Here is a 26077-nt window from a genome sequence, read left to right on the forward strand (position 1 = left end):
ATCTTGTGCATGCCAGTAGTTGCTCTGACTCAGCTTTGCATAGCCCCTTACCAGTCCTGGCCTTTGCCTTTGAATGCTGCAGCCTGGCCTGACTGGGCCTGCCCCCAGTCCCAAATCTCACTCGCGGGTGCTGGAACCTAGCTCTGTTCAGTCTGATCCCATCCCTGGCTCATGAATACTGGTAGGTGTGACAGCTTTGCTTGGCATGACCTATGCTCCAATCTGGTGTCTGTACTTTCCAGTGAGCAAAGGTTTGCATGGCCCTGCCAGGTCCTCTCCTTTCCTAAACTAACCCACATATTAGCCAACAGTTGGAGCTACCTTGTCCAGACTGCCTCACTCCCAGGCCTGGACCACGTGCTCACCAGCAGGAGCTATGACCCACCAGGGGAGTTTTCCAGGTCCCCCCACTCAGGCTACTCTCAGACTCAGATTTCACCCATGCCAGCAGGTGCTAGGCCCTTGCCCGCCATAGCTTGCTCCTCAATCTTGGCCTAGTATGAGCTGGTGAATATTGAGGCCTGACCTACCCCACACCCTCTTTTAGGATGCACATGTGAGCACTACAGCCTGAACATGGCCAGACTATTCCTGTAGCCATGAGTATTGTCAGGTTCCATAGCCACACCTAGCTCAGCCCATCACCACCCCCAGCTCTTGAGCTAACCAGCAAGACTTGCATTTACACAAGATTTGGCCTACACATCCTCCACAGAATCTACCCCTGGACATGGTTCTCTTGTGTGCTCATTAGTGTCCTGGTCTAGTCTAATGTATCTGTCCCCTGTTCCAACATTCAGTCAGGTACTGGGATCTAGTCCTACTAGACAGGCCCCCAGCCCTAGCTTTCACATGGACTATCGTGTGTTAGTCAGCAATGTTCCATGCTAACAAGCCCAACTCTGGATTCCCATGTGGGCTGGTATGAGTCTGACCCACACAAATATTTCTGTCTCTCCCCTCCAAACCACTAGTTCTCAGTCCCCTCACTTACCTGCAAGTACAGTGGCCCTGTCTTTGAGTGTCCCTCCAGATTCATTCCTCACCTACACATACTGTGGCCCTATCCATGGACGTCCTTGGGCAGTAATTCCTCAAGACCCCAGAACTTGCCTCTGGGCAACCAGTGGGTAAAATTCAGCACCAGTTGGCACTCTAGCCCCACAAGCCAAGAACCACCACCCACCACCACCACCACCCAACAGTGATGGATGGGGAACTAAGACTCCATTAGGAAGCCTGTCCCAGCATGGGTTCTCTCAGCCACAGCCACATTGTTGGGAGATTTAGATATCTGCACCTCTGATCAGACTTATCTGAACTTCACCCACCAATGTGTTTGCGGTGGGCAGAGCCATGATCCTGAGCATGCCCAGTACTGTCCAAGATCTGCCTACAACATCATCATTGTGGACAGAGGAAATTCTCAGGTCTCAGGCTTGGACAAGTTCAGGATTTGCCCACTGCTTGGCAATGGTGGACAGCCTGGCTTGGCACGAGTTCTCCCAGCCATAGCCAACTGGCTGGGAGATTCAGAAACCCACACCTCTGAGCAAACTTACCCGGACTCCCCCAACTGCTGTCTTTCACAGAATGAATATAAGATCCCTGAAGGCCTCAGAACAAGAAAAGAAGGTCAGAGCAGGCATAAGAACCCATATGGGGACCAGTGCCATGGTGTAGTAGGTTAAGCTTTTCAGTTAAATAATAAATCTTAAAAAAAAAAAAAGCAGAAAAACAAACAAACAAACCAAAAAAGCCCATCTCTATCTAATTGTTCTGTCAGTTTGCTGCTGCTTTAGTAGCACAACATTGACACCAGCAAATCTGGAAAAGGCCAGTCTTTGTGCATGTATCCAGGGTGTAGTGAAGGGGACAGAGCCTAGCACTATTCTGATGTACTTACAGATAAATCTGGGGAGAAAAGAAGGTGTCATTCAAAACTTAAGAAAAGCTTCATGACATTGGACTTGGCAACAATTTCTTATATATGACAACAAAGTCCAGGCTCCATCAAAGCTACAAACTTGCACGTTAAAAGACACTCTTAATGAAGTCAAAAGACAGTTCCCAGAACTGTAAAAATATTTTTAATCATAGATATGAAATGGGCTGGATGCCCAGAATTATGAACAACTACAACTCAGCAAAAAGTAAATAAAAGTAAACAATTTAAAAAATGGTCCAAGAGGGGCAGACACTTTAGCATGGTGAGTTTCACTGCTGTTTGGGACACCACATCTCACATTCAAGTGCCAATTTGACCCAGTTGCTCCATTTCTGACCCCGCTGTTTGCACTTGGTTTCCTGTCACCACATTGGAGACCCACAGGGAGCCCTGTTTAAGGTCTGGGAAAGCAGCGGAGAATGGCCCAAGTCTTTGGAACCCTGTACCCGTGTGGGAAACTCAGAAGAAGCTACTGGCTCCTGGCTTTGGATAGGCTCAGCTCTGGCTATTGTAGCCCTTTGGGGAGATGGCTCAAGTCCTTGGGCCCCTGTATCGCATGGGAGACCTGGAAAACCATCCTCGCTCCTGGCTTCTGCCTGGCCCAACCTTGGTTATTATGATCACTTGAGAAGCAACCACCGATGAAAGATATCTTTTTCTGTTACTGATTCAAATTTTTATTTAAAAATAATCACAATGGACAACTGACCCAACAAATAATCCTGTAGCAAACAAAATGATGTCCAACTTCACTCAAAATAAGAAAAATCCAAATTTATAATACATTGTTTTTGCCTTCTAGATTGGTAAAGACCCAGACCACTAACATAGCACTCTGTTGGTTTAGTTGCTGAGAAATAAGTACTCTCACATTCGGGTGGTGCAGGGACCAAATGGCACCTCGTCTGTGGACAGCATCTAAGCACTATCTCTGGGAGTCTCGCCAGTGCCAAGCAGATTGCCTGCGGGTTTAACATCACATCCTGCACCATAGGAACTATATCTAATTCAAACCACTCTCACCCCACTTGGAGAACAAATTCTAAGAAATCAATCTAGAGCCTGTCACAATAGCCTAATGGCTAAATCCTTACCTTGCATCCGCTGGGATGTCATACAGAAGCCGGTTCATGTTCCAGTTGCCCCACTTCCCATCCAGCTCCCTGCTGGTGGCATGGGAAGGCAGTAGAGAATGGCCCAATACCTTGGGACCCTGAAGAAACTCCTGGCTTCAGATTGGCTCGGCTCTGGTCTTTGCAGCCACTTGGGGAGTGAACCAGTAGACAGAAAGTCCTTCTCTATCTGCTCTCTGTATATCTGCCTTTCCAATTAAAAAAAAAAAAAAAAAACTTTAAAAATCAATCTGAGAGAGAGAGAGAAACAGCACATTTGACTAGTCTTCCACCTGTAAGTACCAGCATCCTGTATGGGTATCAGTTCACATCCCGACTGTTTCACTTACCACCCAATTCACTGCTTACAATAGCCTGGGAAAACCACACAGGATGACCACAGTCCTTGGGCCCCTGCATTCACATGGGAGACCCAAAAGAAGTTCCTGACTCCTGACTTTGGATTGGCTCAGCTCTGGCCATTGCAAATCATTTGGGGAGTGAAACAGCAGATAAAAGATCTTTCTGTCTCTGTCTTTCCTCTCTATACATCTGCCTTTCCAATAAAAATAAATAAATCTTTTTTTTAAAAAAAATCTATATAGAAAGGACACCTGTTGCTGCAGTACTCACAATTGCAAAGAATTTTTTTTTAATCTGAATATTTATCAACAGTGACCTAGTTGGGAAAAAAAAATGTTACAGAACACTATGGATCGCTTCTCGGCCTTTTGGCTAAGATCAAGCGTAGAAGACTATGAAATAACTGAAAATAGCTGGTTGTCAGGCCCAGCATAATGGCTCAATTGCCTAATCCTCCCCTTGAAAGTGCCAGAATTCTATATGGATGCTGGTTTATGTCTCAGCTGCTCCATTCCCCATCCAACTTCCTGCTTGTGGCCTGGGAAAGCAGCAGAGGATGGCCTAAAGTATTGGGACCCTGCGCCCACCAGGGAGACCTGAAAGAGGCTCCTGGCTTTGAATCGGCTCAGCTTTGGCTGTTTTGGCCACTAGAGGAGTAAACTAACAGATGGAAGACCTTTCTCCCTGCTCCTTCTCTTTGTAAATTTAGCTTTCCAATAAAAATAAATAAATCTTTTTCTAAAATAGCTGATGTTCTACATTTCCTCATATGTAAAATAAAAATCAAGTTGTAGGGCATTGTGATGGAGCACATTAGGTTTCATCCCATGTCAGAGTGCCAGTTTGACCCCAGCTGCGCTGTAAATATCTACCCTGGGAAAAAGCAATGGATGCTGGTCTGAGTACTCGGGTTCCTGCCAACCACATGGGAAACCTGGATGGAGTTGCTGGCTCTGGGTTCCAATATGACTCAGCCCTGTCATGGCCATGTGGGCAGTAAACCAGCAAATGAAATATCTTTCCCTCTCTTTCTGCCACTTTGTCTTTCAAATAAATGCAAAGAACTAACATTGACTGCGGTAAATGCTATTCCAAACAAGGGTTTTTCCTACAGTACTAATTTCATCCTCATGACAACCTTTTGAGTACTATTATCCCAATTCAGAGCTGAGATTCAGACAGAGGTTGACTAACCTGCCAATGGAAAATGGCTGGCCTGGGAGTTCCAGCACATCCTCACACAACACAGCCTGCAGAGACAGACAACTCTGTGTGAATGTGCATACATGTGTGTGTTGGGGTGTACTTGTGTGTGTAGGCATGTGCTTGTGTGTATATCTCTAGATCCAGATATACACACTAACGAAACAAATGAAAAGAATATCTGTCAAATCATAAGGAAGGGCTAGACCGGGGAGAATCAGAGCTACAGGGACAGGGATTCTTTACCTCCTTATCTAGTTTGTGTCTAATCTTGTACATGTGGTTTTCACTAACTTTCTGGCAAAGTTAGAAATAAACTAGGCTAAAATCCTCATCTTGCATGTGTCCTACTTATTGAAAAGGGCACAGTAGTAGACATAGGCCCTGTTGTAAAAGCAGAATATGGCAGCTCATTTGGTGCTGTAGCAGAACAGAACTAACTGAACAACTACCCCAAACAAATGATGACAGCAAAAAATCTCGCTGAATGGAGCCAATGGACACTGGGAGGGTGACATCATCCATGGATTGGTGAAATTGGTAGCATTTCAGAACTATCCAAGCGACTTGGTCAGAACCCTTGGAATATGTACACATTGAGACTCTGGGTTGATAGGAGGTGGTGGTTCCTCATCCCTGGGTACAGGGTCATGTGGAAAGTCATGAGTGGTTTCCCCTTTGTCTCTCTCCTTCCTCCAGAAATAACAAGAAGAAATAGCAAATTTGGAAGCAATAAGTTCACCCAATTTTCCCTAAACCTCAATCCTTCCACCATGATCAACCATATAATCATTACAAAAAATAAAATTTATAAAAATAAAAAAGAATAGAATTTGTTGCTTAATATAGCATCTGATATCTGACAAGAAGTTTGCAATAAATTATTAAGCAGCAAAAAAAAAAGACAGACTTTTTGTAAGGGGCCCAACACAATAGCCTAGTGGCTAAATCCTTGCCTTGCCATCTGCCAGGATTCCGTATGCGTGCCAATTCGTGTCCTGGCTGCTCCACCTCCCATCCAGCTCCCTGCTTATGGTGTGGGAAAGCAGTCGAGTATGGCCCAAATCCTTGGAACCCTGCACCTGCATGAGAGACTGCAAGAAGCTCTGGCTCCTGGTATCAGATAGGCTCAGTTGTGGCTACTACAACTATTTAGGAAGTGAACCAGCAGATGGAAAATCTTTCTGTATCTCCTTCTCTGTGTAAATCTGCCTTTCAAATGAAAATAAATAAACCTTTTCAAAAATGTCAGAAAGCAGAGTTCCATACAGAGAGAGAGGAAGTGAGGGTGCTACATCAGGCAGAAGCCAGAAGCCAGAAACCCAATCTGAGTCGCTCATGTGGGTGCAGGGACTCTGCTGTTTTCCCAAAGGCAGCATATCCAGGACCCTAACCAGAGCCCACATGGGATGCCAGTGTCCTAACCCACTGCACCACAACTCTTAGTCTTGTTTACAAGATTTTAAAGCCTAGTAGGCTCACCATTCTTACTGATGCTTTCAACTGGAAATTCACCACCTTCGGGGTCCCCAGAATCCTCAAAAATTTCTAAAATTAGGGCAGTTGTTGTGACATCTGGGTTAAGCCACTACTTAGGAATCCTACACTCCGTATAGGAGTGCATGGTTCAAGTTTTGGGAATCCACATGGTAGGAGGCAGCAAGTATCTGGGTCCCCATCACCCACATGAGACCAGATGCAGTTCTGCGCTCCTGGATGTGGAATTGCCCAGTATTTGGGGGGTAAAGCAGCAGACAGATTTGTTCTCTCTCTCTGTTGCCCTGCTGTTCAAGTCAATGAGAATAAACATTTTCCTACAACTGGGCTCATTTTTCCTTCCTTCTTGCTCATACCCCATGTATCTGTGCATGGTCCCGGTTAATGCCCTCCGCTTCCTCCTTCTTCTGTTTGTTTCTGATGTGCCTGTTCATTTACAGAGTACTCGAGCACCTGCCTATACCACTCACATTTATTAATCAAAACCGTGAGCTGCCCGTGTGGATGTGCTTCGTGTCCCAGCTGTCCCACTTCCCATCCAGCTCTCTGCCTTTGGCCTGGGAAGGCAGTGGAAGATGGCCCAACACCTTGGAACCCTGCACCCGCATGGGAGACTCAGAAAGAAGCTCCTGGTTCCTGGCTTCGGATTGGCTCAGCTCCAGCCATTGGGGTCACTTGGGGAGTGATGTTGAAACAATTTGGGTAGTGAACCAGCAGGTGGAGGATCTTTCTCTGTCTCTCCTCTGTGTATCTGCCTTTCCAATAAAAATAATAATAATAATAAATTTTCCAATCCATGAAAATGGAGTTTCTTTCAAAAAAAAGAGATGCCTACAGCGAATGGCGTTTGCTTTAAGTGGGAGCAGGAAGAACTACTAGCACTCCTAGTCCAATCACTAGGGAGCGGTAGCACGGCTGGGAGCGTGGGGCATGCCACGTGGAAACTACGAATCTTGGCCCCGCGAACTACAAGTCCCGACGTGCACCACGGTCGGGAGTGGCAGTGGGCGGCATGGCAAGGGTGCGGCCTGGCTCCCACGCTCCGTCACGTCCTTGCCCCTTCTGCAGCCCGCTGCTTTTCCCGAAACGTGCTGCGCCCCTTCAGCCCCTTCAGGCCGCAGAGTCTGGAGAACCTGCCGCTTGCCTCCAGTCTTGCTCAGTTTGCTGGGAGTTCCCAGTATTTGCGGGATGAGCAAGATATCTTGCACACATACGTGATTCACCAGACTGGTTGCTTCGTGCCGGCCCACAAACAGCAGCATTCCTACTCTCCCCACTACAGCACTCCCTGTCTTAGTGGGAGCCTCCGCGGGGTGGCGGGGCGTGGGGAGGGGAATATCTGACTTAGCTCCGAATCCCCCGTGGCACCGGGTCCACGAGGTGATCAAAACGACGCAATAGCCCCCTGGCTCCTTGGCGGCCACGCACGGCGCAGGAGTCTCAGCTTGTTGGCGGCCCGATAAAAGCCTGAGAGGACACCGGCGACCCACCTGCGCCTGCACTGGCCAGGGCGGTTCTCGGCGGGCGCCACGCCTCGAGCCCTCCCGGCTGGGAGCGCCAGCGCAGGGGCACGACGCATGCGCGTCCCTCCTTTCCCCGTCTCCTCCCTCTCTTCAGTCTAGCGCGTTTCGAGTCTTGGGACCTTTTTGTCCCCTCCTGCTTGCGGTGTGTGCGTGTGTCCTCACGGAAGTGCGAGAAGAAGATGGCGGCCACTGCGGTGGCGCCTCCCGGTGCGGTGTCGGGTCGAGCCCCGAAGCGCGGCGGCGGCGGCGGCGGGGGAGCCAGAGGGACGGAGGAGGAACCGCCGCCGCCCCTCCAGGCAGTCCTGGTGGCCGATAGCTTCAACCGCCGCTTCTTCCCCATCTCCAAGGACCAGCCTCGGGTGAGCAGCGTTGCGCACGCGATCTGCAGGGAAGGTGGAATGCCGCTCCTGTGGGCTGCGTGGCGAGGCGTGCTCTGGAAGGCCCCGTGTCCCCCCGACTTTCCCTGTCTCTGTGGTCCTAAAATCGGGGGTTCCCTGGCCAGGCGGTGGACGGGGGCGACTGGCCACAGCTGCGATCACGGCCTGAGCAAGCGAGCGGCTGACAGGCATGGGCTCCCGGGGTGGGCGAGGCCGCGCTGCCCTTAACCTTGTGTAGGAAAAGGGACGTTTCAATGGAAAGGATCTGTTTGCCTATGAAAGGGGACGGCCTTGTGCCTAAAAGGGAGCAGACCAGAACCCCGGCCAGGTACCATTTTTCCTTCCAAGTGCCATCTGTCAAAAGTAACGCAGAGCAGGTTTGGTGGCGGGTTGCCATCATTCCTTAGATTGTTTGGACACGTGGGGAATTGGGCCGCGCCAGTCCTGGGTGTTGCTGGCTCGGTTCAGAGAGAGAACCGCATTGGATTTAACGGGAAATTTTCCTTAGCTGTCTTCCTCACCTCCCACCCCTCCGAAAGTCTCATGGCAGTTCATTTTTGACAAGTGATTTCCCAAAGAGGGGTAGCTGGTCCCTGACTTTTAGAAAAGGCTCAAAGAAGGCGATATGATGGGCAAAGGAAGCCCGCGTGCTGCATAAGTTTGGAGAGGTCTGTCCGATTTCCTAATTGTCTTTTGTTAGCAGTGGTCTGGTGCAGGGCAGACAGATTCCTTGCCTGCCACTGACTCGAAAAGGCAGAAAACAGTTTTATCTTTGAATTGGAAACGTGAAGCCAAAGTGTAGTGTTTGTAAATACTGGCAGAGGAGTGGGGATTGTTACAGTGGGGAAGCCAGAGGCCCTCATGAATTCAAGATCTCCAACCTGTATCTTATCTCACCCTCTAGGTCCTCTTACCCCTGGCTAATGTGGCGTTAATTGACTATACTCTGGAATTCCTGACTGCCACAGGTGTACAGGAAACCTTTGTATTTTGTTGCTGGAAGGCTGCTCAGATCAAAGAACATTTACAGTAAGACCCTGAAAATTATTTTACTTTTTCTGTTCATTTCAAAGTGAGGAAGAAAATCTTTATGGGTAATAGGTGGGGGGTGGTAGAATGTGCCTAGTTAGAGCTCAGTGGGATGTTTTCTTCATTTATCAGAATGTGAATACCTGAAGCTGCCTGTCCTGGGGTTCCTATGAAAAACTTTTAACAAATTCATGTATTTGAAAGGCGGAGTTACGGAGGGGGGGAGACAGAAAGGTCTTCCATCCACTAGCTCCCTCCCCGGGAAGTTAAACAGGCAGGACTGGGCCAGGCCAAAACCAGAAGTCAGGAGCTTTTTGGGGTCTCCCACTTTAGTATGGAAATTAGAAGAATAGCATCTTCGTTTTTCCATTGAGTATCTGAATATTGTGTGTTCTGATCCTCACAGACAAGAATGGGCTGGTTTTCATCTTATTGCCACCAAGCACAGAGTGAGCACTTAAATATATGTTGAAATCTTCTTGGAAAATAGTGAAACTCAGGTCTTATGGAACTTTAGGAAATAAATATAAGATGATAGCAGTCTTCATCAGACAATTCCTAAACTTAGTAGGGACAGTTGGGAAAAGGTGGGACCATGGCGTGAGGTGCAGGCATCCCGTGTGAGTGTGGTGTCCCAGCTGCTGCACTTCTGATTCAGCAGGTCCTTAAGACTCGTGCAACCAAGTGGGAGACCCAGAAAGAACTCCTGGCTTCAGATCAGCCCAGCTCTGGACATTGCAGCCATTTGGGAAGTTAAAGAATGGGTGGAAGAGCTCTCTCTTTCTGTCTCTATCTTGTTGTATAACTCTGCCTTTCAAATAAAAATATTTAAAAGAAGAAGGGGAAAGGTGACAAGAAGTGTACTATGTATATTCTCAGTTTCAGCAGGATTTGGAGTTTAAGTACATGTTTGGGGACAGGGATCAGGATATTGAGAGGAAATAATCATGTTCCTCTGACCCATAAAACAAGACTGGTAACACAGGATGTTAAAAGTGTTAATTACAGACCACAGGTCTTTTTTTGAAGTTGAGGACGCTGGCAGGAACCCAAAGAAGCCCTAGAACAGGAGTGTGAATGCTGAATGAGGGCGAAAGGTACGCACGGTGCACATGCTCTTTGTGTCTGATGGATTCGTTGCCCTCACCGCCCTCCTCCTCCAGGAAATCCAAGTGGTGCCGCCCTACATCCCCCAATGTGGTTCGGATCATTACGTCCGAGCTCTACCGGTCCCTGGGAGATGTCCTCCGGGACGTCGATGCCAAAGCCCTGGTGCGCTCCGACTTCGTGCTGGTGTACGGAGATGTCGTCTCCAACATCAACATCACCAAAGCCCTCGAGGAGCATAGGTAGGGCCGGGAAAGTGGCAGGGGCCAGGGACCCACAGAGCCCAAGGGTTGCTTTCCAACAGGTATCTCCTTCCTGGCCTTTCCAGGTTGAGGCGGAAACTAGAAAAAAATGTGTCTGTGATGACAATGGTCTTCAAAGAGTCCTCCCCAAGCCACCCAACTCGCTGCCATGAGGACAACGTGGTTGTGGCAGTGGATAGCACCACAAACCGGATTCTCCATTTCCAGAAGACTCAGGGCCTCCGACGTTTTGCTTTTCCTCTGGTGTGTGGCTGGCTTGGGTCCTTGAGGTAGGAGAGTGACAGGCCTTCAGCACCAGAGTCTGGTTCAAGTGTTTGGAATTTGTTCCCACAGAGCCTGTTCCAGGGCAGCAAAGCAGGAGTGGAGATTCGGTACGACTTACTAGATTGTCATATCAGCATCTGCTCCCCTCAGGTGAGCTCCCCAGCACTGCACATTCACAGCAAAACTCTTGAGGGTCTATTGTTGCCCACTTAGAGGGCTGGCCAAGGGGTGGGTGCTAACAGTTAAGACCTGGGTTGGGGCAGCTGTGTCACATTTGAAGGGCCTACTCCCAGCTCCACTTCCAGTTCCAGCAGCTGGAAGAGCAGTGAACAGCTTAAGCAGACGGATCCCTGCAACCCAAATGGGAACCGTGAATTGAGGTCCCAGCTCCAACCTTTTTTTAAAAGATCTTTTAATTTTATTTTTCATTAAAGATTTTTTTTTTTTAATTGGAAAGTAAGATGCACAGAGGAAGATCTTCCATCTGATGAGTCACTCTAATAGCCACAACAGCTGGAGCTGATCTAAAGCCAGGAGCCCAGAGCCTCTTCCAGGTCTCCCATGCAGGTGTAGGGCCCCAAGGCTTTGGGCTGTCCTTGACTGTCAGGGAGCTGTATGGGAAGTGGGGCTGCCAGGATTAAAACTAACACACATGGGATCCCGGTGGATGCAAGGGAAGGGCTTCAGCCTCTAGGCTACTGTGCCGGAACCCAAGATTTGTTTATTTGCACAAGTGAGCACAGATAAAAAGACAGAAGGAGAGAGAGATATTCCATCTACTGATTCACTTCCCCAATAGCTAGGACTAGGCCAGACCAAAGCCAGGAGTCTGGAGCCTTTCCTGGGTCTCCCGCATGGGTACAGGGACCCAAGGACTTGGGCTTTTTTTCAATGTTTTTCTGGGCACATTAGCAGGGAGCTGAATCAGAAGTACAGCAGTTGAATCAAACCAGCATCCATGTAGAATTACTGGAGCCACGAGTGGTATCTTCAACCCTTATGCTACCGCCCCAGCTCCAGCTCCTAGCTTTGACCTGGCCCAATCCCAATTGTTACAAGCACTGGGGGATTGAATCAATGGATAGGCATATGTGCCTGTGTACATGCTCTCAGATAAATTCTTTAGTGACCAGGCAATGCTTCCTTCTTTGTCTTTTACTATCTGTTATAAAGCAGAGATGTTGTCTTCATCTCCTTGTTCACCTACCATGACCTTTGGGATTCAGTCCTTATCCAGTTAACACCGGTTTGTCTGGCAGCTTATCTTTGCTTCCAGCAAGTCATGTTGCCTACGCTTTTCACCTGACAGGTGGCTCAGCTATTCACAGACAACTTTGACTACCAAACCCGAGATGACTTTGTGCGAGGCCTGTTGGTGAATGAAGAGGTGAGGAAAGGCTGTCAGTGCCTCTTTGGAGAGTAGACACTGTAATTTTATCTTGTGCTGTTACATTTGGTCCCATTTTATGTTTTATTAAGGCTCAGGAGGGAGGAAAAAAATCTAAGGAAGAGGGAAACTACACACACAAAAAAAAACAAAAAAGGCTGTTTTGGCTGTTTGGCTGTAGCAGGGAGGAATTGAAGAGGCTTAGAAAGGCGTTGTACGTGGGAACATTCTTCATAGCTTGCTGGCATGGCTGACCTCCCTCTCCTTTTCTCATTCAGATCTTAGGGAACCAGATCCACATGCATGTAACAACTAAGGAATATGGTGCCCGGGTCTCCAACCTACACATGTACTCCGCCGTCTGTGCTGACATCATCCGTCGATGGTTGTACCCTCTCACTCCCGAGGTGAACTTCACTGACAGCGCCACTCAGAGCTGCACTCATTCCCGGCACAACATCTACCGAGGGCCGGAGGTCAGCTTGGGCCATGGCAGTGTCCTGGAGGAAAATGTGCTCCTGGGCTCGGGCACTGTCATCGGCAGCAACTGCTGCATCACCAACAGCGTCATTGGCCCTGGCTGCCACATTGGTGAGCACCGGCAGGGAGATCAAGCCAGCCATTCCAGGGACAGGAGTCTGGGGCCATGTGTCTCCAGATACAAGGATGTATGTGTAAGAACAGTTCCTGGGAATGAGGAACCAGAATGGCCATCCTTAAGGAAGGAGGGAAGAGGGAGTTGAGAGTAGTGAGACCCTAATTTGGGGCTTGTGTATTGGGTGACTCTTCACATTCCAGAGCACCCTATATTCGTAATTAGGACCAGGTGGATAAATAGCATGCAGTCATACATCTGTGTAAGTGCATGACCATTTACAGAGGGGCTTTTACATACACTATTTTGTTTAGCCCTTACAAAAGCCTTGCAAGGGAGTTATTATTTATCTCTTACTTATAGGTTCAAGGAGGTTGTTTTGCTGATCACAGGTATTAAGAAGTAGTGCTAGGACCTAAACCTGGATAAGTGGTGGCATTCAAAGTCCAGTGTTGATTTTACTGTTCTGTAATTGACAGTTTCACCTCTTGGCAACTCACTTTGATTGTAGGAATAGTAAGGTTCAAGTTCACTGTAAAAGAAGAGATGGAATAATTTTACTTGATTCTGTTAGGCATGGATAGGATTCTAATAATGTTCTTAAATTGAGAAGAAGTCCCCTGGAAGAACCCTGGAAGGATCTCAGCTTTTGAATCTGTAGATTGTAATGGTAGTCTGCTGTGGGGAAGACAGAGCAGCCAAGCAGTGTTGCACTCACAGGTGAAGGGGTGCTTTGCTGTACTAGTAGGAGAGGAGGGGATCAGAACTCTAAGGAGCTTGCTGGGGTCTGGCAGCCCTGTGCTCCCTGAAGGGTTCTGGTCTGTTGTTGGAACCCTAAGTGACCAAGAGTCCTTCCCATCCTGAGCCAGGTGATAATGTAGTGCTGGACCGGGCCTACCTATGGAGAGGTGTCCAAGTGGCCTCTGGGGCACAGATCCATCAGTCTCTGCTCTGTGACAATGCTGTGGTCAAGGAACAAGTTACATTGAAACCACACTGCGTCCTCACTTCCCAGGTGAGACACCACCCCCTGCTGCACAGGCCCTAAATTAAGTGATGATCACAGTGAGCCAGGGGGCAGGGGTCCTTATCTCCACTCACAGGCCAACCAGAATTGAAAACCCAAGTCACTGGCTTAGTAAAGGCAAGTTGCTCTCATTGTCAGGATGTGTCTTTCCTCCATGTACTGTGGGTCCATGCCACCCATGCCTTTTTTCCTCCCCCAGGTGGTGGTGGGCCCAAACATCACGCTGCCTGAGGGCTCGGTGATCTCTTTGCACCCTCCAGATGCAGAGGAAGATGAGGATGATGGCCAGTTCAGTGATGATTCTGGGGCCAACCAAGAAAAGGAGAAAGTGAAGCTGAAAGGTGTGAGGCTCAACAGGTGTGGGGCATCTGCGTGTCTCTCTGCCCCATAGGAGGACCAGGGATTATACCTGGCAAGGAAGGGGTGCTGGGTATCTCCATGGGCCCTCACTCACAGGCAGCACCCTTCCAGGTTACAATCCAGCCGAAGTAGGAGCTGCTGGCCAGGGGTACCTCTGGAAAGCTGCAGACATGAACACCGAGGATGAGGAAGAGCTACGGCAAAGTCTGTGGGGTGAGCTCAGCCTTCTGCCTGCCTCCTCCACTGGCTCGGGGTCTTTTAAAGGAAGCTGAGTCCTTGAGACTCAGGTTATTTGTTCGTTTTATTCACATGGAGAGGACAGACATGTGAATGAATCTTTCCTTCCTTATTTTTCTGTCTTCTCATCCTTTCTGCAATGGCAGGACTCACGATCGATGAGGAAGAAGACAGTGAGACAGAAAGTGAGCGGAGTATGGATTCTGAAGAGCTGGACAGCCGGGCAGGCTCCCCTCAGTTGGATGACATCAAAGGTGAGTGCCCAGGACACTGGCATGCTGGACAGTGAAGGAAGCCATTTAATCTGTTTATCCTTGACCTAGATCAACTAGCCAAAGGCATGTGTTCCTCCCATGAAGGGTTTGATGTGATTTCAGGGCCAGTGATGTCAACAAAGCACTTCTGAAATGATGTTGGCCCATGAACTTACTCTTGCTTTGATTTTCAAGTGTTCCAGAATGAAGTCCTAGGCACACTGCAGCGTGGCAAAGAGGAGAGCATTTCTTGTGACAATCTCATTCTGGAGATCAACTCTCTCAAGTAAGAGCAGCCCCTCCCTGCTGTGTCCTTCCTGAGGGAACTCAGGCTGGAAATGTTGGTGCAGGGTTGGGGGCAGGGCATCAGGTCCAGCCTCACCTCAGCACAGACCTTCCCCTTCCCAGACGCTCTCATCTGACTCCCCAGCCAGGCTTTTGTCCAAGTCCTAGTCTTGCAACACATGGATGGGGCCAGTGAAGGCCCTGGTGTCACCCCAGTCTCCCCACAGGTACGCCTACAACATCAGCCTGAAGGAGGTGATGCAGGTCCTGAGCCACGTGGTCCTGGAGTTCCCCCTGCAACAGATGAACTCCCCCCTAGAAGCCAACCACTACTCTGCCCTGCTGCTTCCCGTGAGCCAAGGCTGGGGCTGGGTAAACGGGGTTGGGTGGTGACACACACACCTGCTCTTGCTCTGCTTGACTTCAGAGGAATTCAGGTTTTGTATTGCCTCTATTTCCATTCCCTTTGCCTCTGGACGCCAATAGGGGTGTGTTGAATGGCCTTTGAGACCACACAATTCAGACTCTACCAGGCACCCAAAGGTGTACTCAGGATAGACCTGGGCTTTCAGACTCGAGGCTGGGAATAGGTGCCTTGAGGTGGCACAGTGCCTGGCTTCCTTTCACGTTCCCTGGGGAGTCTTCAGGGTTCCCCTTCCACACTCCGGCTGTCAGACTTCTAGGTTCTTCTAACATGTTTCCACAACACCTATATCATTTTTCTCTTGTTCTCCCATATCACAAAGGGTCAACTTGTTTTGATGTTCAGATAAGTGAGTACCCTCAGGAGTGCATTTCATTTCTTTCTCCTTTCTCCCACAGCTGCTCAAGTCCTGGAGCCCTGTGTTTAGGAACTATATAAAACGTGCAGCTGACCATTTGGAAGCATTGGCAGCCATTGAGGAGTTCTTCCTGGAACATGAAGCTCTCAGTACTTGCATGGCCAAGGTAAATACTTCAAACCCCATGCTTCTTGGAAGACTTCCCAGGGAAACACAGAACAGACTAACATGCACCCAGTCTGGGCTTCGACTGATAGCACTGGCCATTCCTAGTGTCACACTTGTTGGAATGGTAAAGCTTGGAGCTATAGGCATAGGGAGGCAGGCATTTGGGAGTTGACATGGAAATGTGCCTGAGTTCCAGAAGTTATACCTGCCCTGTTACTAAAATGAACAATTCACTCTTTTCTGTTACTCATTGTATCTTGCTGGACTTTGTGAGGTTCCTGACATCCCCTTTGCTGGCCTTCCACAGGTACTGATGGCTTTCTACCAGTTAGAGATCCTGGCGGAAGAAACGATCCTGAGCTGGTTCAACCAAAAGGATGTAACTGACAAGGGTCGGCAGTTGCGTAAGAATCAGCAGGTGAGGAAAGCCACCCTCTTCTCACCCTGGGGCCTGGCGCATTCCCCAGCCTTTGACCCCAGATTCCAGGGTGGCTGGGCTTGGGGTTGAGCTGCTTATTTGCCAAGGGAACAGTGGGATTGTCTACCCCTCCCGCAGTAATTCTCCCCTCTGTGTGCTTACAGCTGCAGAGGTTCGTGCAGTGGCTAAAAGAGGCAGAAGAGGAATCATCTGAAGATGACTGAAGTCGCATGCTGCCCACCCCTGTGGGTGTGACTGAGTGTCGTGGTTCCTGGGCCAGGGCAAGCAAGGAGCCAGTTGCAGGAAAAATGACCACTGTCCTGTGACATACAGCGCTGAGGCTGGGACTGCAGTGTTCTTCACACTACCAGGAACCATCGAGATGGGGGAGCTGGGATGAGGGAAGCTGGACTGGAACAGAGCGCCTGCCTAGAGCGAGCTAAGCAGGCCCTGCAGTTGGAGAAAGGCCAAGGGAAGCTCTTTGTGCTCTGGCTTTCCCTCAGGGAACAGCAGAGAGCAGCTGGCCCTCTCTGCTGCTTGTGCTTGTTCATATTAAAAAGAGAGGGGTGTATTTGCTTTCTCTTCAGCTTTGACTGACCAGCCATGGGGGTATGTGACTGGAATTCTGATCCTTTGGTGTGGCTGCCTTTCCCTCACACCTGAAGGAGAGGGAAAGGGAGGTATTATAGCTGCTAGGGGAGTACTGTAGTTCCTCCCTGGGGAGTGAAGGATGGACCTGCATGCTTTTCCAACATTTGCAAACCAGTTTGTGGTTCTGGGGTGATGGGCTAAACCTGTTTCCATAGAGGACCCTAGTCCAGCCTCCTCTGCCCGAGGGTGACAATGTCAGGCGGATGTAAAGACCAGTGCCACTTGCTCGTCTGTCTCATACTTCTTTTGAATTGATACAATACTCGCCTTGCCATGGAGGCTGGACAGATCTTTGTCATAAAGATGAGGAAATCTGTTCAAGGTCCCACAGCTCTCGATGGGTAAAGCCAAGGACTCGCTCCTCAGAATCCAGAACACTGAGCACGTTGTGTGCTCATGAAGAGGAATTCCAGCCCCAACCCCAAGAGGAAAATAAAACCGAAAGCCAGTAATGGAATCCAGAGAACACGGGAAGATCCTGTGAAATGTTTTCTCAACAGGAAGAGAGTGTTTACTGTTTGACAGGCATTCTGCTATGTGTTAAAAACTTACCACCTATTATTCCACTTCAGCCCCGTATTGAAGTCTTCAGCTTCATTTCTAGATGAAGTGCCTGAAGCTCGAAGAAGCCCCGAGAGTAGTAATCAACAGAGGCAGGGTCTGGTCCTGGAGTCGAGCTGCCGTTTGTCACCTGCCCTGTCGCCTCCTTTAGCCTCAGCCAGGAAATAAGCCCTTTCGGCTCATCTTTGGAGCTCTGTTATTGCCTTCATGTTGACATTTCTGTTGATACTTAGATTGCCAATTGTCGCTGTGTAGCAAGTGGTGTGCAGAGAGAGAAAAAGTGGTCCTCTTCATAGCATCTAGGTGGGAGGACAGAGAACTCTATGGGCACATGAAGCATTACTGAAATGTTTCAGCAGAAGAAAAATTAGGCTGGCTAGAGTTTGGCTTAGTTTAATTTTCCTTTAGTTTTTCTTGTGCAGGGAATCTCAGTTTTGATCTAAGTACCTAGAGAGCACATGAAAGTTGTGGCATGGACCTAATGAGGCAGTTAGCCACAGGTGCCTGTAAGCATCTTCTCTGATCTGTACCAGATGGCTGGCAGAGGATCAGCAATGGCCTCTGGAACCTTTCAGGAAAGGGAGATTGCTCTGGTTGGAGTGATTAGGGAAGGCCTTGACAGATGGTGATGCTGAAGTGTCCTGCGAAACAGGAAAGATTACAAGGGCACAGCCACAGCGGGGTTACTTCAAAAATGCACCTGACTCAGTGATCAGGAGAAACAAGATGATGGTGAATGAGAGACATCAGTGTTTTGGTGAAGTGAAAAACTAGATTAGCAGAGTAAGCTGGGTTCTGCCCTGCCCAAATGGTTACAGACTTGAAGCCAGCATGCCATTTGCAACCCAGAGAAAAGTGCAGCACCTGCAGCAGGGTAGGAATTGGAGGTGGGGTGGAGGAGAGTAACAGGCTGGAATAGGAAGCTGGTTGCAGGTTCCCATCAGATCTGACCACGCAAGGTGATAACCTCCTCTGAAACGGGAGCTTCCATCTCAAGAAATACTTAAGGTATTCTAAACCCACATGTCAGAGTTTCTGGACGGATGATTCACACTCCTCAGTCACTGGCATCCTCAATGGAACAGCCCATGCATTTATTTAAATACCAGAGCCTCTGACCTCAGCAACCAGCATAGTGAGGCTGGGAATCGGGGGTTTAGAACAAAATTAAGGAATTAGGTGAAAGTACAGGGGCAGTGGGAATCTGTACACACCACGTTGAACCCCTTTAGGCAAAAACAGGCTGGACAGCTGCAGGAAAAATGGCCTATGAACGCTGAAATTTTTTATTTTCTTGACAAGATTTCCCACCTTATGCTCTCTAAGGCCTTTTAATAAACCTTGTACATAAGCAACTTCCAATTAGCTTTGTAGTATATTACTCCTAAATGTCAATAGTTAAGGGCAGTCAAACATCAAAATTTCAAATGTAAAGGTCAGACACCAAAACAAATAAATGGAAAAATTGAAACCAAAGAATCAATGGCAAAGTAGAGAACTTTCTGGAAACCTCAAAAGGGGTTCTGGCATTGTGGCTCCATTTGTTAATGTGCCTGGTAAAGCAGCAGAAGGATGAGAGTTTCATGTTCCTGCCTTAAGCCTAACCCAGCCCTTACTGTTGAGGCTGTTGGGGCAGTGAACCAGTAGATACAAAATTCTATCTCTGTCTTTCAAGTAATAGGTACATCCCTTAAATTAAAAAAAAAAAAAAAATAGGGACCTGCTTGATGATTCAGAAGCTAAATCTTCACCCTTGCCCATGCCAGGATCTGATATGGATACTGCTTCTTGTCCTGGCTGCTCCACTTCCCAACCAGCTCCCTGCTTTTGGCCTGGGAAAGCAATAGAAGATAGCCCAAAGCCTTGGGACTTTGCACCCACATGGGAGACCTGGACGAAGCTACTGGCTCCTGGCTTCAGATCCACTTACCTCTAGCCGTTGTGCCCACTAGGGGAGTGAACCAGAGGATGGAAGGTATTTTTCTCTCTCTTTCAATCTGATCTTTCCAATAAAAAAGAAATAAATCTCTTTAGTAAATTCATTTTTTATGATGTTTACATAGTTGAGAGGGATGTATGCCCATGTGGACCACTGATTGGCCTATGGAGGGTCAAGAGACAGGAGAAAGGAAAGCAACTGCCTCCAAACTACTTTTTGATTCCTGTATCTGTGGAAAGTGGGGAAAGGTCAGTATCTTAACTGCATCACTACCTGGGAATGGGGGGCAGCCACGCAGAGCTATCCCAGGGTCCCCAATGTGGAGCATGCTCAGGATACTGCTTAAGTGGTTTCAGTAGTTCTGATATGCTATTGATTTCATTGCTCCATGGTTGAGGAAATTCCTTCAGGGTCCATTTGCTGAAATAGTCCACCTTAGAGTCTACATTCACTCAGTTATTCATTGTCAAAGTTTGACCGATGGCTTGGCGCAATAGCCTAGTGGCTAGAGTCCTCGCCTTGCATGCATTAGGATCTTATATGGGCACTGGTTCATGTCCCAGCTACTTCGCTTCCCTTCCAGTTCCCTGTTTGTGGTCTGGGAGGCCAGTAGAGAACAGCCCAAAGCCTTGAGATCCTGTGCCCATGTGGGAGACCTGGAGGAGACTCCTGACTTTGGATTGGGGCAGCTCCGGCCCTTGCAGGCACTTGGAGAGTGAACCAGCAGGTGGAGGATCTTTGTCTCCTTCCCTCTGTAAATCTGACTTTCCAATAAAAATAAATAAACCTTAAAAAAAAAAAAGAAAAGCTTGGCCCGGAAAGCTGTCCAATATATTTTACCCTTCATAGTACTTCTGCAGGCCTCAATGACTGGTTGTCTTGTCCCCCATGAGCATTTGGGTATGCTGTCACTGCACCATCTTCAGGAACTAAGGAGGTCCAGTTCTGACACATGGATTCCACAGTTAGACCACAGATCTTGCAGTGTTCTGCATGGTTGGAGTTCTGAGTCTAACAATCCAGTTGAGGAGCTCCCCAAAGAAACCACACCAGAGGTGACCCCAACCTGACTTCTGTGTGTGCCAGCCAGTGTGGGGTGCAGCTCAGTCCATAATGCACATCAGCCTAGGCACACACTGGTGGCTGCAGTCAGACCTAGTCAGTCTGTCCCCAGCCCTAGCTCATGCACAAACCAATGGATGCTGACCCAGCCACCCTGCCCACACATACTTGGGCCCCATGCACACCAGTGGGGATTGTAGACTATTGGGAGCAACCCCTAATAATCCCCACCAGGTCTGCCACCAGCACTGGTCCCTTATACACATTTCAGTATGTGCAACAGACTGATCAAGACTGTCATGCATCCCATTCAGCTCTTGTATACATCAACGGACATTGGATCCTAGCTCAAGGCAACGGATCCCACTACAGCCCACACTCACACTGGTAGGTACCACTGCCTGTTGAGCCAGCCCCTCCTCCAGCCATGGTTCTCATGTTCACTGGTGGGAGCTGCAGACCATCAGGGCTGCCCACATTTTCTACATTTTCCCTACAACATCCACTCCCAGCCCCATATCTTGCACTTTCCTAGGTGGTTCTACCTGACACAATTTACCCCAGCCCAACCCGATGTTGTGGCATTTGGGGAGTTAACCAGCCAAGGGAAAATCTATCTTCTCTCTGTAACTCTGCTTTTCTAACCAAAATAAATAAATACTTAAAAAAAAAAAAACAAAACTAAAGAAGGGAGGCAAGTAAGATTTATCTTAGAACTAAATTTATAGGGGCTAACACAATGGCTCAATTAGCTAGTCCTCTGCCTGCAAACACCAGCATCCCATATGGGTACTAGTTCATGTCCTGGTGTTCCACTTTCCATCCAGCTCCCTGCTTGTGGCCTGGAAAAGCAGTGAAGGATGGCCCAAAGCCTTGAGACCCTGTACCCATGTGGCAGACCCAGAAGAGGCTCTGAGCTTATGGCTTCGGATTGGCTCAGCTCTGGCTATTGCAGAGCTGTGAGTGAATCAGTGTATGGAAGACCTTTTTGTACTTCAAATAAAAATGAATAAGTCCTCAAAAAAAAAAAAAAGAATATGTGGGGGATGGCATCATGATAAAAGCAGGTAAAGCTGCGACCTGTGATGCCACCACCAAGTTCAGGAAACAGTTCCGGTCCCAGTTGCTCCACTTCTGAACCTGCTAATGGCATGAAGAAAGCAGTGGAGGATGGCCTGGGTGTTTGGGTCCCTGCCATCAGTGGGAGACTCAGATGAAGCTACAGGTTTCTAATTTCATCATCCTGACCAAGCCCAGGCTGTTGAGGTCATCTGAAGAGGGAACCAATGAATGGACTCTCCCTCTCTCTCTGATTTTCAAACAAATAAATGAACCTTATTTTTTAAGATTTGTTTATTTTTAGGGTCAGGTGTGGTGGCCTAGTGGTTAAATTCCTCACCATGCACACGCCAGGATTCCATATGAGCACCGGTCTAATCCTGGCAGCTCCACTTCCCATCCAGCACCCTGCTTGTGGCCTGGGAAAGCAGTTGAGGACGGCCCAAGGCTTTGGGACCTGCACCACGTGGGAGACCTGGAGGAGGCTCCTGGCTCCTGGCTTTGGATCGGCATAGCACCAGTTGTTGCAGTCACTAGGCCCTGTTTGTTTGTTTTTGAGATTTATTTATTTATTTATTTTTATTGGAAAATCAGATCTACAGAGAGGAAGATCTGTCTGCTTATTCACTCCTCAAGGGGCTACAATGGCCGGAGCTGAGCCAATCCTGGTTTTGTTGTTGCTGTTGTTTTGTTTTTGTTTTAACTGATTTGCTTATTTTTGTGCCCAGCATCATTGCCTAGTGACTAAAATGCTCACCTTTATTTGTATTGGAAAGGCAGATTTACAGAGAGGCAGAAAGAAAGAAGGAAGAAAGAAAAAAGATGAGAGAAGGAAGGAATTAAAGAGAAAAGAAAGGAATCTTAACAACTGGAGAAAAAGAAAAATTCTTAGAACTTTTTAAAAGAATTACTTCTTTCCATGGAACTGGCAGACTAAACCAGATGATTATATACTTGCTTATATACTCCTTCAAATTTGAATCGTGACTAGCTTATCTATCTAGTACACATAGAAATAATTATGATACAAGTATATGCAATGCATAGATACAAAAAGTATATTGGATAGGTAAAATGAAAGTACTGGCAATGATAAAAATCTTACAAAAAGGTGAAGTTTTTTTTAAAGAGAAGTTAGTGGGAAAGGAGGCAAATGATAACCAAATGATTGATCAGTCCAACATGTTAACATATGATGGAATTACACAAAGAAAAGGAAAAGTAATGGACCCGGCAGCGTGGCCTAGAAGCTAAAGTCCTCACCTTGAACACTCCGGGATCCCATATGGGTGCCGGTCCTAATCCCAGCAGCTCCACTTCCCTTCCAGCTCCCTGCTTGTGGCCTGGGAAAGCAGTCGAGGATGGCCCAAGGCTTTGGGACCCTGCACCTGTGTGGGAGACCCAGAAGAAGTTCCTGGTTCCTGGCTTTGGATCGGCACAGCACCGGCCGTTGTGCTCACTTGGGGAATGAATCATCGGACGGAAGATCTTCCTCTCTGCCTCTCCTCCTCTCTGTATATTTGACTTTGTAATAAAAATAAATAAATCTTTTTTTAAAAAAGAAAAGGAAAATAAGATATTCAGTTAATATTAGCTCTGAGTTTTTTCATGGAAAGGTACCACCAGGTGCTTAGCACAGTGAATGACGAAAGAGCCAAAACTAGTCACCGTGAAATTTTAGAACCCTCAAAACTTTTTCTTAAAGATTTATTTTGTTTTTATTACAAAGTCAGATATACAGAGAGGAGGAGGAACAGAGGAAGATCTTCCATCCAATGATTCACTCCCCAAGTGAGCACAACGGCCGGTACTGCACCGATCCAAAGCCAGGAACCAGCAACTTCTTCCAGGTCTCCCAAGACCTTGGCGTCCTCATCTGCTTTCCCAGGCCACAAGCAGGCAGCTGGATGGGAAGTGGAGCCGCCGGGATTAGAACCGGTGCCCATATGGGAGTCCAGTGTGTTCAAGGTGAGGACTTTAGGCACTAGGCCATGGTGCCGTGCCCTGAACCCCAAGAACTTTTCAAAAGTTTCCAGAGAGACTAAAAGCCAATGTACAACAAAATGGGGAACACCAGTTATTTTCCAGCTTTCTTAAAACCTTTACAAAAATTGAAGATACTGAGTGTTGATAAACAATTCACAACAACTTTTAACATTGAACTCACATAGAATACATTCACTGACCATAATGAAAATTAAACTTTGTAGGCCAGTGTGATCGCCTAGTAGCTAAAGTCCTTGTCTTGCATGTGCCAGGATCCAGTATGGGTGCAGGTTGTATCCTGGCTGCCCAAGTGGGTAAAGCTACCACATGAAGCACTAGCATCTCATAGTGACACCACGGCATGTTTCAAGTCCCAGCTATTCCATTTCAGATCCAGCTCCCTGCTAATAGCTTAAGAAAAGCAACAGAAGAGGGTCTGCCACTCACCTTGGAGATCTTAAAGAAGCTCCAGCCTACTGGCTTCAGCCTTGCCCAGCCCTGGCTGTTGCAGTCATCAGCAGATTGAATAGATCTCTGTGTGTATCCCTCTCTTGTAACTCTGACTTTCAAATAGTCTAAAAAAAAAAAAAAAAAAAAGATTATATTTAGGGTCTGGCGTGGCAACCTAGTGACTAAAATCCTTGCCTTGCACATGCCAGGATCCCTTATGGGTGCCAGTTCTAATCCAGGCAGCCCCGCTTCCCATCCAGTTCCCTGCTTGTGGTCTGGGAAAGCAGCCCAGGATGACCCAAGGCCTTGGAACCCTGCACTGCATGGGAGACCAGGAAAAGGCTCCAGGCTCCTGACTTTGGATTAATGCAGTTCTGGCCGTTGTGGCCGCTTGGGGAGTGAATAATCAGACGAAAGGTCTTCCTCTTTATCTCTCCTCAGTATGTCTGACTGTCCTATAAAAGGTTTTTTGTTTGTTTGTTTGTTTTTAAAAGATTTATTTTATTTTTATTGGAAAGGCAGATATACAGAGAGGAGAGACAGAAAGGAAGATCTTCCGTCCAATGATTCACTCCCCAAGTGAGCGCAACGGACAATACTATGCCGATCCGAAGCCAGGAGCCTCTTCTTCCGGGTCTCCCACGCAGGTGCAGGGTTCCAAAGCTTTGAGCCATTCTCGACTGCTTTCCCAGGCCACAAGCAGGGAGCTAGATGGAAAGTGGAGCTGCCGGGATTAGAATCGGCGCCCATATGGGATCCTGGCAGGTTCAAGGAGAGGACCTTAACCACTAAGCACTGCGCCACCGCGTCGGGCCCCCAATAAAAGTTTTAAAACAAGATTATTTTTATTGGGGCCCAGCACAATAGCGTAGTGGTTAAAGTCCTCGCCTTGCACGTGCCAGGATCCCATATGGTCACTGATTCTAATCCTGGCAGCCCTGTTTCCCATCCAGCTCCCTGCCTGTGGCCTGGGAAAGCAGTTGAGGACTGCCCAAGGCCTTGGGACCCTGCACCTGCATGGGAGACCTGGAAGAGCTCCTGACTTCAGATTGGCTCAGCTCTAGCTGTTGCGATCACTTGGGGAGTGAATCATTGGACGGAAGATCTTCCTTTCTATCTCTCCTCCTCTATGTATATCCGCCTTTTAATAAAAATAAATATATTTTTTAAAGATTATTTTTATTGGAAAGGCATATTTATAGAGAATAGGACAGACAGAAAGATCTTCCATCTGCTAGTTCACACCCCAAAGTGATCACAATGGCTGGAGCTGAGCTGACCCAAAGTCAGGAGCCAGGACCCTCCTCTGGATCCCACGTAGGTAAAGGATCCTAAGGACTTAGGCCATCCTTTACTGCTTTTCCATGCCACAGGCAGGGAGCTGGATGGAAAGCAGAGCATCTGGAATTAGAACCAGCACCCATATGGGATGCTGGCGCCTGCAAGGTGAGGACCTTAGCCACTAGACTACTGTGCTGAGCCCAAAGATTTGCCTTTCTGAAACAAAGGAATAAAATATCCAGGTATCAGGGACCCAACAGACAAAATATGTAAGTAGAATTCTAAGGATGATTAGAAGTCTTAGGGTGACAACCCTGTCCAGGTAGAGATGAATGGAAGAATGCAGGGAAAATGTGACAAGTATTCCAATAGAGAATATGTGCTTTGAGAAATATGTGCTTTGAAGAATATGTGCTTTGAGAAATTATTAACTTACATGAGAACTACTGATGAGTACCATACATAAGAACCAAAATGAAAAAGTAAAGCAGTAATGGATGCCAGGAGAAACAAAAAGTTGGAAAGGTAAACACAGCTTAGCAGGGAACATTTACTTGTCAAAATAATGCCAATGCTATTAAGTACTCTATTGATTTAGCTAAAAGGTTTCATTTTACCATTTTAAGGTGCTAGAGATTGTTAGACTCGGGGAGAGTCCAACCCCATGGAGGGGAGCCGCACCGTCATTGGCAAAACAAGTCAAACACAGAGGCTGCAATAAGCATGAGGGTTTTATTGATCATTCGCGAATGGGCAACAGAGTCTCTGGAGGCACCCAGGACTCTGCGCGCCCCAAGCAGGTTAAAGCACCTTTTTAAAGGACAAAACCGCAAACTTTGCATAACAACTGGCATTTTTTAATTGTTGACAGTCTGCATTGCTCGTCTTA

The 26077-nt window shown here is 47.8% G+C and overlaps 1 protein-coding gene across 1 annotated transcript; it reads left to right on the forward strand.

Moving 5' to 3' along the window:
* The first annotated feature begins 7743 nt into the window (after nucleotides 1–7743).
* Nucleotides 7744–16770, forward strand: EIF2B5 (eukaryotic translation initiation factor 2B subunit epsilon). The gene is made up of 16 exons (XM_041002779.1): nucleotides 7744–8005; nucleotides 8928–9052; nucleotides 10216–10401; nucleotides 10488–10665; nucleotides 10756–10836; nucleotides 11996–12073; nucleotides 12352–12664; nucleotides 13538–13683; nucleotides 13895–14036; nucleotides 14167–14268; nucleotides 14439–14546; nucleotides 14742–14832; nucleotides 15059–15182; nucleotides 15654–15779; nucleotides 16089–16199; nucleotides 16364–16770. The coding sequence occupies exons 1-16, from the start codon at nucleotides 7826–7828 to the stop codon at nucleotides 16421–16423; spliced, it is 2151 nt and encodes a 716-aa protein (XP_040858713.1). The 5' UTR covers nucleotides 7744–7825; the 3' UTR covers nucleotides 16424–16770.
* The last annotated feature ends 9307 nt before the right edge of the window (nucleotides 16771–26077 follow it).

This window comes from Ochotona curzoniae, unplaced genomic scaffold, assembly GCF_017591425.1.
Source record: "Ochotona curzoniae isolate NIBS_2020 unplaced genomic scaffold, NIBS_Ocur_1.0 scaffold_2587, whole genome shotgun sequence".
In the NCBI taxonomy this organism is placed as follows: Eukaryota; Metazoa; Chordata; class Mammalia; order Lagomorpha; family Ochotonidae; genus Ochotona; species Ochotona curzoniae.